General features: G+C 42.9%; 1 protein-coding gene across 1 annotated transcript in view; it reads left to right on the top strand.

Moving 5' to 3' along the window:
• LOC148029583 (cilia- and flagella-associated protein 45-like) overlaps positions 1 to 8,735 on the top strand; it is a 41,443-nt gene extending 32,708 nt beyond the window's left edge. Inside the window, exons 5-7 of the mRNA XM_087688453.1 lie at positions 6,375 to 6,492; positions 6,561 to 6,716; positions 6,806 to 8,735. Of these exons, the coding sequence (XP_087544579.1) occupies positions 6,375 to 6,492; positions 6,561 to 6,716; positions 6,806 to 7,645 (1,114 nt within the window). The 3' untranslated portion in view covers positions 7,646 to 8,735. The remainder of the gene's footprint in view (positions 1 to 6,374; positions 6,493 to 6,560; positions 6,717 to 6,805) is intronic.
• The last annotated feature ends 2,429 nt before the right edge of the window (positions 8,736 to 11,164 follow it).

Below are 11,164 nucleotides of genomic sequence, written 5' to 3' on the forward strand. Positions count from 1 at the left end.
GAGTTTCTGTGTTTGAGTTTTGAGTTTTGGTTTAGTGTTTGAGTTTTGCCCTCTGTGTCTGTGTCTATCTCTTTGTATTTCTGTCATGGTCATACACTCTGTGCGTCCTCAGTGCAAACCCTAGCAGTTTTCTTCACATGGTATTAAAGTTTGTGTTCTTGTAAAGAGTATCTTGCGGATATTGTGGAGAGCTAGTCTTTGTGCAAGGCACATAATACGATTCGTAACTGAATCACAATGTCCCAGTCACCGTCTTCTCTAGTTCCTATGATGTCTTATGAGGCTTCTCCATCATTGGAGGCCTTGAGATGACATTATGGACTCCGTGAGGAGGACGACACTCCACCTTCATCTTCTTCTTCTACTTCTATTCCAGATTTCACTAACATGACAGAGGAGGACTTTGAGGAGTACTATTGCAACAAGTATGGTGATGTTTACACCCCTCCTACTAGTTTTGCTACCATATCTGGACCGGTTGGTGAGGTTGGCGACCTCTCTGATCACGGAGGATATACGGTATTCGAAACGTCTGGCAATCCATCTTCATCATCTCAGCCAGGTCCAATGTCAGGTTTGTACAATTCTTTTGTGTTGCACGGATCAAAACCCTTGCCTATGTTTTCTTTTGAGGTACAAAATCCGGATGGCTTTGCGTATATGAACTTCAATAGAGGGGGCTCACAAAGCAGACGAAATTCAGATACACCTACAACTTCTGTTTCATTTGAGCATATCACACATACTTATCACTTCTCTCCCATCCCACCCTCTTCTATATCACACCTTGATCACCTCTCATTATCTTTCCAAAACCTTGGATTACACTCCACATCTGCATCACACACCTTAGGGGTTGGATCTTCCATCTCCGCTCCTAGCACTTTTTCTTTCTTTGCACCATGGTACTTCGTTAGGGGAAATGCCACCCTTTAACACAATGCCTCTCACCTTTCAGCAAATGAGCACACCCATAACTCCTGGGTCGATTGTGATGGGCAGCCCCCTTACTATCCCCAGCTTCCATAGGATTCATTGTCCTTAGCTTTTCCATTCTTTTGTCTTACATTGCATTTACTCACACATACACATTCATTGCATTTATTTTGAGTTAGATTTTCTTTGTGTTCTATTTTTCTTTGGAGCATCTCACCACTAACCTCCGTGTTTGTAGATTCTCATCTCTTTTGCAGGGTTTTATCTCTTAGTACCGGACTAACTTGCTGATTGCTTTGGTCCTACTTGGGCTAGAGACATGGGGATGCGCACCATTCCTTTCATGGTTTCGTCATCCTAGGAGTGCTTGTTCTTCTTCTAGCATGGCGGTTTCTCCTCTCGAGGCGGATCGTGTAGCATCTCTCTCGATTTTATCATGGCGGCGACTTCTACCTTGCTCTTCGAGCGGGGTGTTTCATCCACTTCATCTTTTTTCATTCCTTTGGTTCTTGGCACCATATGAAGACCGATATCAGGCTTCTCTTTTTTCTTTGGCATCTACATCCAGGTTGAGAGGGGATTCCTACCCTTCTTGGTATTCTATAGGCTTCAGCACTTTGTCTTCGACATTGGCTTCTCCACCCTGTTGTACCTTACCCTTTGCATTGCATGATTTTATCATCTTTGTACTAGGGTGCTTGGGCAAGTGAACAATTTTTCCATGAGGGACACTGTCCAAATGGCACTTGTTGCATGAGCATTTTTCAGCATGTAGCATACTTTGCATCTCATTGTGCAGAGCCCCACTTGAGCGGATCCTAAGCTGTTTCCACTAGCGGCGGTTGATGTTACCACACCACCATCCTCCGTCACATGGATACCTCATCACCTATTTTTCCTCGTCATCGACATGCTGAGTGGTTGGGTTAGCTTGTTCTGTTTTGTGATGTGTTGGGTGTACCCTTGCTACTCCCGTCTTCTGGGTCACTACACACAATCGGCCGTATCCCATAAATTTACCTCACTTATAAAAAAAAAAAAGAAACTTCCATGTGGTTCCATCCGCCTTTGTAGGACTTGGTAGGCCACTGAGCAGACACCATGCACCCTTTGTCCGATGCCCTGTCCTCTTTGGGGTGACTACTTGGATTCCCTTGGTAAGATAACCATTGCCTCTGTAGTCTTGGTAGGCCACTAGGCAGCCAACGTGCACCCTTTGTCCGATGCCTTGGTTGCTTTGGGGTGGGACGCCTTGGGATAAATAAACATCACAGTGGTTGGCCTAACCTTTTGGCTCAGTTTTGGGCCTTAGAGGGGTTGTTAAGCTAAAACATGCATCACTTGCTGATTAGCCTCTTAAATAGCCCCAAAAAACACTTAATTAATGAAAAATCCTAAAAAGGGGAGCGGTCCGAGAGAGTTTCAATGGTCTCCCAAAAACCAATTTTTGGGGCGCTCTCCCACATCTATAAATAGACAGGATGCCCCCATTCAGCCTCATTCCGTTTGTGCAAGTTTTACACTCTCCAGTGCAGATTTCAGCCATCAGTCTTCCTCCACGTGGTTGTCCTGCCTTTGTGACTGCTGCTACCACTCCATCCAGTCTTGCAGTGCCTTGGCACCTTCTTCCAGATGTTGCCCACTGTCTGACACCATCCCTCCTGTTGTGTTTGGCCCTGTTCCTCATCGCCAGCACCTCCACCCTCATTTGTTCTCTGCATTTGCAGCTTCTGGCTATTGGCGACAGTAGGCAGCCCTCCTCCTCCATCAGGCGACACTCTGTTTGCTGCGTTTGCAGCCTTCTGGGGATGCTCTTTGCTCTCTGCAACTTCTACAACTTGTGTTTGGTTCTCTAGCAGCCTCTGCTACCATCATTTTGCAGTTTTCTCTCTCTTCACACTCCGATTGGTGGTCACAGACTTGGGATCTGTCTCCGATGGACGTCACACTCCGACATTGCTCTGCCCTGGAGCACGCTATACACTCTTACATTCATTTACAACATTCATTCACTTCAAAGTTGTGTTTTCTCTCTCCCTTCTTCTGTTTGTGTTTGAGTTTTGAGTTTTGCGTTTAGGGTTTGAGTTTTTCCCTCTGTGTCTGTGTTTGTCTCTTCTGTCGTGGTCATACACTTTGTGTGTCCTCAGTGCAAACCCTAGCAGTTTTCTTCACACCATTTTGTGCCAATGGCCTTCTTGCCAAGTGGTAAATCAACAAGATTCCATGTAGAGTTAGCGGCAATAGAGTCTAACTCATCCTGCATCGCCTGCGTCCAATGTACATCTTGCTGAGCTTCATCCAAGGAAGTAGGCTCATTATCATCCAACAATGAGCTCATAAATACATGCTTATCACAATCATCTACTTCCATAAAATCATCCAAATGGGCTTTCTTTGCATCATGTGCTACATGTCTAGCAGCCCTTCTAGTGCGTTGAGCTAGAGGAGCATCCATTTTACTCTCCTGGAGAATTTGTAACAACCATCTCGAGACTTTTTTTTGCTGCACATATAGTGACCCTTTCATGTTGTACTGCATCTTCCATTGCATGTGGCAAACCATCATCAATACCTTGCTGTTGTGTTTAGGTGCATATGGTGCAACAACTTGCTGTATTATGTCTACTTGGCCATTTACAGTAGGTGCAGACTCCAAAGAAAGTGGCAACAGACCCCTCAAAGACATCACCAATGTCATGGGTGACTGGCATTTGAAATTGATTATGTGAAAATGCAACATTTTTTAGCAAATATGACATCCCTACTAACAAAAAATTTCTTTGTGTGTGGGTCATACAAGTGATAGGCCTTGTTTTCTGAATTGTAGCCAGTAAATATGCATTTTACAGCCTTGTTATCAAGTTTCCTATGAAGCTCTTTTGGACCATGTGCATAGGCTATGCAACCAAATACTTGAAAGTAGGTAACCTTAGTTTCTTGTCATGGCAAGCTTCAAAGGGGGTAATCATCTTTAGTGCCTTTGTGGGTGCATGATTCAACACATGATTTGCTTGTTGAAGGCTTTTTAACCAAAATTTATGAGGCAGCCCCTTGCTTTTGAGCATACAACGAGTCATCTCCATAAGAGTGTGATTCTTCCTTTCATCAACACCATTTTGCTAAGGAGTCATTCTAACAGTGGCTTGATGCGTAATGCCATGATTAAGCAACTATGTCTCAAAAGCATGAAACATGTACGCCCCCCTCTATCTGTGGGAAGTGTCTGCATTTTCAAGCCAGCTTCAGCCTCAAGCTTTTGCAATAAGGTGTTTAAAATACATAGACACATCAGATTTTTCTTTCAGCCCATACACCCATGTATACCGAGAGTAGTCATCAATAAATATAACAAAGTAAATATGACCTCCACGTGCAAGTGTCCTCATGGAACCACAAACATCAGAGTAAATAAGCTGCAATTTTTGGGCAGTATGCGTTGCACCATTCTTTTTGAGCTCAAAAGGCATCCCTTGCATGCATGAGGAGGTGGAGTCTCCATTGGAGGCAATGCTTCTACCCTTATGACACCTCTGAAGGGTCATCAAGCTCCCAAAACTCATATGTCCATAGTGGGCATGCCATAGCTCGGCATTCTGCATAGCGGGGTCTAGATGTCTAGTGTTGAAGGTGGAAAAGAAAGATGGCACGAACAATAGAATGGAGTGTATTGCCACTTGTATCAATCTTGAATGTGGAGCAGCAAACCAGCTCTTGAGGTAAGGGTACCGGACTGCAATATGAATTTGTGTTTGGGTGCTGATGATGAAGGAAAATCTAGTGTAAGCAGTTGCCAGGCAGTAGAGGCTGGCTTTTGGATGTAGGCACCATCCTGATACAGCAGTACAAGCAGCATGATGATGCATTTTGGGTGCAGCCATCTGTAGGTAATAAGCAGAGTACTGTGGCTGCTGGCTGAGATGATGATGTGAAAGCAGGAGGCATGGCCAACAGCTGCAGCAGGTATGAGAATTGATCAATAAAGAGGGAACGAAGTGTGGTCCCCTTTGATAGAGTTTGATTGGGCATTTGTGCCTACCCTAATGCATACATTGAAAAATAATTTCATTCGCTGGTTTTAAGCAGCCAGAAAGGGCAAGTAATTTTGTCCATTAATTGCCCTTTCTGGCTGCTTTTAAGCAAGTAAATTTGTCCATTGATATGGGGCTAATTACCCTAATTTGTGGCCTAATCTAGCCTTGCTTAACAGGCCTAATTCACATATGGGTAGCCTGCTCAATTTTGGTAGAATTTTCATTTGGGTCTGCCCATAAATTTGGGCCTACTTTGACTTACCACTAAAATTTTGGGTGTCAAGTCCAAGTGCACTATGCATGATATTCAAGATGGAGAAGGGATCTGCCATTGGTTATGTACATTGCATCAAAGACGGAATTCCCCAAGCATGCCCACTTTGGTCACTTGAACTTTGGTAGACTCATTTGTCTGCAGATTGCATAAGCTTTCCTGAAGATGCAAGATTGAGGTGCTGCTTGTGAATTGTAGCTTATATATAGTGAGGAATGTGGGTGGGTCCATGTGTACACCATTTTTATATACTTTGTTACATGCATTGATGAGATCATACATGTTCTATGGGTTTTTGGTCTTAAAGCAATGTTTTCAACATTTTCTTGACATATGCTAGTGGCTGCAAGTTGGTTACTCCTCTTTCTCTCCTTTGGGGATCATACATTAGTGTACTGCATCTTACAAACCAAACAAAATGGGGTCGTTGAATGCAAATTACTGAAGAAAATGGAGAGATGCATGCTCAAAGGGAAGGCTTTGCCTGACAGATTTTGGACCAATACTATCTGTATGGCTTCTACGTACTAAATTGGTCACCGACATGATCAAAGACCATCACTCCTTTTGGGGCATGGCATGGGTGCAAGCCCAAGATACATGTATCATCACCACAACGTGCTAAACTTATGTAAAATGGCAACTAAATGCACTTCTATTGGGTACAGTCAAGATAGCTAGCACTATGGCTTGAATCAGCCCACGACTGGTGTGGTTGTTAGCCAGGCTGTTGTATTTGATGAAAGGATTGACCTTTGTATTTTTCCTTTTTCCATATAGCCCTTTGTCTCAATTAACAGGGTTCTGTAATCTGTTTCTGTTTGTACTTTGTATTGGGTTCTCGCTCTGTTTGGGATAATCTCACACACTGTTTTGAAAGAATAAACAAAGGAGTGCACCTGTGTGCACATGTGCCTGTATGTATGTGTGAGTGTGCATGTTTGTGGACATAAGTATTCTGGGCAAGAACATTAGTGTCAGAAGAAAAGTTGCATGTGTCCATATCTATCTGTCCACTGTTTATATTTCTGACAAAAAACCTGATATTTCCTTACTCTGCTGACGAGTAGAAAGTGCACATGGTTATGCATTGATACCGTTAATGAGCATTTTCATCTGTTATTCTCTTACAGGATTCTCTCAAGGGCCAATAAAATGTGGGAAGAAGAAATAGATGACGTGAAGAGAATGAACTCTATGATGCTGTATGCAAAGACCGCCACAATTAGAGATGGTCAAAAAGGAGAAAAGGTTAGTAAGGGAGTGGTTGTGAGATATGTTTATTTTGAGTTTCAAACTGGTCTAACTATTAGTGACAGGCAGAAAAAATTGCAGAAGAGAAGAGATATAACGAGAGAATGGATGCAATAATGATTCTGAAGACTCAAAAAGAAGGTGAAGTCCGTGATCAGCAAGAGGCAGCCAGGGCCGAGAGTTGGCGGCAAGGAGCTGTGATGCTGAGAAAGCAAATAGCGGTAGGCTGTGTGCAGACGTGAAATACGTTACTTGTTTGAAGAGTCTAATGAACAAACATAAATGACCAAGTGTGTGATGCTGTTTGAAGGACATGGAAGCTCAACGAAGATTAGAGGAGGAGATGAAGGAGCTGGAAGGCAAGCGTTTGCTACAAGAGATCGAACGACAGAAGCAGGAAGATCTCAAACAAGCACAGAAGAAGTATGAGGCAGGGCAGCAGCTGTTAGCTGAGATTATGAAGTACAACGAAGACACCATCCAGCACAAAAAGCATCTAGCTGAGATGGAAAAAGAAGAAGAGGAGCGCATCAGCCTTTACCTATACAACAAGGATCTCAAGGAGCAACAATACCAAGAGGAATTGGAAAGACAAAGGAAGTTCAGGGAGCTGGAAACAGCAAGGCTGAGGGCAATGCAGGAGAGAGCACAAGACAAGCAAGCACAACTGGATGAGCTGCGAGCACAGCGGGTGCAGGAGGCATTGGAGAGGCAATGGAGGGAGAAAGAGAAGGCAGAAGCAGAGAAGGTAAAGAAGATGAATGAGGAGATAGCGAAGGCACGAGAGGAGCAGAAACTCTTGAAGATGAAGCGATTGGCTGATCAGACGAGGCATGAGCAGGCTGAATTCTTCCGGGTGATGCGAGATCAGCAAGAGGCAATCAAGCATATCAGAGAAGAAGAAGAGAAAGTGAAGAAGAGGAATTACCAGAACAAGACAGAGATCTTGCAGCAGATAGAGAAGAATAAAGAAGAGAGGGAGAAGGAGAGGAAGCAGGAGCTGGAGTATGGTGAGAAGATCCGCCTTCGGAGCAAGGCTGAGATGGAACTGCTGGAGGCCATCAAAGCACGGAAGCTCAAAGAGCTGGAGAAAGAAGGTGTACCTCAAAAATATCGCGCAGAGCTGGCCAGAAAGAAAATCAGCTTATGACATTCCGGCAGCCTTTGCAAATATGATCTTTGTATCATCTTGTTGTTGCAGATTATCGTGAAGTTTTGCAAATTTTGTTTATGCTATTGAGTTTGTTAGCTTCCATGCATTGAGCAAAAGCCTGTGGGCATTTCTCTCTTACGCAAATACAGCAATAGTTCATGTGTATATTATCCTACTTGTATGTGTGGGTGTTTGTGTTTGGGAGAGGACTTCAACGTCTATCACCACATATTTCAGACCATGATTTGAAGCTAGTTACTGATCCTCCTAGTTGTGTGTGTGTGTGTCTTTGGGAGAAATTTCCAACATCTAACATCCATCACTACATATTACAGATGATTATTTGAAGCTAATCACGGACTCTCCAAATGTTTGTTCAGGCCAGATGTGATTCCCAAACCTGCATTTTCAGGACTGCTCAAAGCTAATTTGTTGGAGAAAAATTCCACTGGTAAAAGCAAACAATACTGCTCCATAGACACCTCCAATCATATCTAAACATAGGTAGCTTCTGCTGCTTGCTTTTAATGCACACCTACCTATTTTTAGCATCTGCACTACCAAGATACCTTCAAGTCAATTGTATCCCTATCCCATGGAGCATGGCTTACCAGGTGTGCAGGATGTTACTTCTGTGTGCACGCGCACGCATGTTGTAGCAGGTTTTGCTAATTAACTTTATTTGGGCTCGTTGCCCATGCTTGTTGTAGTAGAAGCTCGAAGAATATTCTTATCTCCTGTGCATCCTATCATTGATCCATCTGATGTTCTTTCTCTTGAGGATTCATTTAGAGAAGAGCTGCGTAATGGTATAGCTAAGTTACAGTAAACAGAAGTCTCCAGTATTGGATGGAATTACAGTAGAATTTTAGTTGGATCTCAGGATAATTTACAAGACATTTTGTCGTGTATTGTTTAATACAGCTTGGCATTCAGGGCAGTTATTGCCTCCTTGAAAGCAGGGTTTGTTGAAACTGTTTTCTAAATGGCAATTACAGTCAAACATCGATTGATTGATGCCATTTTACTTTGATGCTTGTGGCCTACAAAATTGCCACCAAAATGATTGTTACATGTTTGAGAGGTTTAATCCATACTGGCTTGTGTCAAGCACAACATGGTTTTATTCCACGTAGGTAGATTATGGACAATATTGCAACTATATGCTTTGCCATTGAATACACTAAATGTACATCTCAAGATGTCTTGTTGTTGTAGATATGTGGATAAAGCTTTCTAGCCTGAATGTTGGGGTTTTATTGCCCAAAGAATTGGCAGTATATCATCTACTGGCTTTATCAGGCTAGTAATACATTTTGTATTCTCGTGTTTGGCTTGGCCAAAGCTTGGTGTTTGGTTAGATCAGCAAGACAAGGATGCCTACTCAGCTCTATGTTCTATGCTGCAGCAACTCATCTGCTTTTTTGCATTATCTTGATAATGCAAAAGTGCAGCTGTATGATATGCAAATGATTCTTCTTTCTCATCAGCAAACACTTACACGGAGATCCTTCTTGCATTATGGCCATGGGTGCATTGAATATATTTGTACTAGTTGTAGGATCAAGGGTCAATTTAAAAATCAAAATTTCTTTGTCTTTTTGAGGAAGATTGGCATGCTCTCCTATGGCTCGATGAAATTCCTAATTTGCAGATTGGTTCCAGACATTTTGACTACGTTGTGTTGTTGGAACCCCACTCTTTTAAGAATGTTAGGGTATATATTGCAGAAATCGAGGGTTGGATGTGATTATTGGAAATTGTCTGCTACTTGGCCAATGCATGTTTATTTATTAATTGTGTAATGATAGATATCAAGTTCTTGCCCCTTGTGGTGAGGTGGTCTAAATCAGAAATTGGTTTACTTGTGTCTATGCCCAAGGAATTCTTATGGAAAACTAAACAGTATCAGAAACATGTCAAACTATTGGCCATCTAGAAGTTATGCTATCCTAACTTTCATGGTATGTTGAATGTTCTAAATATTCATGTTCATCGTTGGCTTGTAACTTGACCTTATGACGGTTTGCTAAAGGATAACAAACATGGACCAAACTGTTAGGTGCTCTGTGCAATGCTCCTTGTATGAATACATTTGGAAATTGGGTTATTACGGTCGAGGATTGGATTTTAGGATGTAGTTGAGGCTCACTTTTGGCATTCGTTCATTTGTAAGTGTGCTGATTAATTCCTGGAAAGTGGTTCTCTCTTGTATTAAATGGATGAGTGGATATGATGTAGCGGCAATTCCCTTAAATGTCAAGAGAGCTTGCACTAGAGTGAAATATTTAACCCTCCATTGGCTCTTATTAAAGCACAAAAGCCCTACTTCTTGGCCAATACAGGAACACCCATAATATGCTTCAACAGTTTTCATCATTACACACAATTCGAATTTTGAAGACAGGCCGAAGGAGTGGAACACTCCATACAATGATAAAGATTATCCTTTTAATGGAGAGGATTTCAAAGCATGCAAATGCACTTTGGAATCGTACCTCTGCGGTGCAATGGTGGGGTTTGGCAATTTCAAAAATGGAACATATTACCTCTGAAAGAGCATCTTTTTCTCTGGAGAGGGGGCGGGGCGGATAGTAAAAAGAAAAATTAAAAGGGTTACAAACAAATTTTAACCTTGCCTTTCTTACCTACCAGCTCGCCCTTGAATCGATCAGGCCATCATTCACCATCCACACTCCGTGGACTGCCGTCAACCACCCAACTGACACCGCCATGTAGACTGGTACCCCTGGCCTTCGCCATGGTTCCCATTGACACCCACATCACTGTCCATAGCCGTAGCATCCGAGCCTTGAAAACCAAACACACGGTCTAGCATAGGCTACAAAAGCCTCAGTCTTTACCTATTAGCATTAGCCCTTGCTCATTAATGGGACGCTGCTGAGAGAGAGAGAGAGAGAGAGAGAGAGAGAGAGGGAGGGAAAGGATAGGGAGAGAGAAGAAAGAAGAGGAGAATCGGAAACTGTCCAAGCTGTCCAAGTTCCCATCGAAGGACCTTCTCTCCCTGTCTATCCTCCATCGAAGCCCAAGTGCCTTTCCCTTCTCCCCTGTTCGTCGGCGACGTAGGAATGAAGGAAGTTTCCCAAGCCGTGTTGCAACCATTGTCACGGCCTCCATCGGTGATCTTCAGACCGCCAGAGCTAAGGAGCGTTGTGTGATGGCAGTTCGGGAAAGGAGTGAGGGGTCGGGAAACAGTAGCGAATGTGGACAACACATCATCTCCGATTCAATCCCGGGTTCTACGAATTTGCAAGGCTAGGCTTAGATCAATCTAGTCAATTAACTAGAACGATGAAACTCCAGTTAGACGTATTAGCTTTGGGGCATAAATCTCCCATCGAAAATACTTGAGATTGTGTTTATATCGCATATATGTAGAATAATTATCCTCTTGATATCATTGTGAGGATTATAAGGCCAACGATTAGGGGACAAAACCTCTTCCATAGGTAAATCATGCTATCATGATAGCGGGCCACTAGATTAACAAAGATC

This window comes from Lygodium microphyllum, chromosome 11 (genome assembly GCF_053477565.2).
Source record: "Lygodium microphyllum isolate KBCC chromosome 11, Lygodium_microphyllum_v1.1.10, whole genome shotgun sequence".
In the NCBI taxonomy this organism is placed as follows: Eukaryota; Viridiplantae; Streptophyta; class Polypodiopsida; order Schizaeales; family Lygodiaceae; genus Lygodium; species Lygodium microphyllum.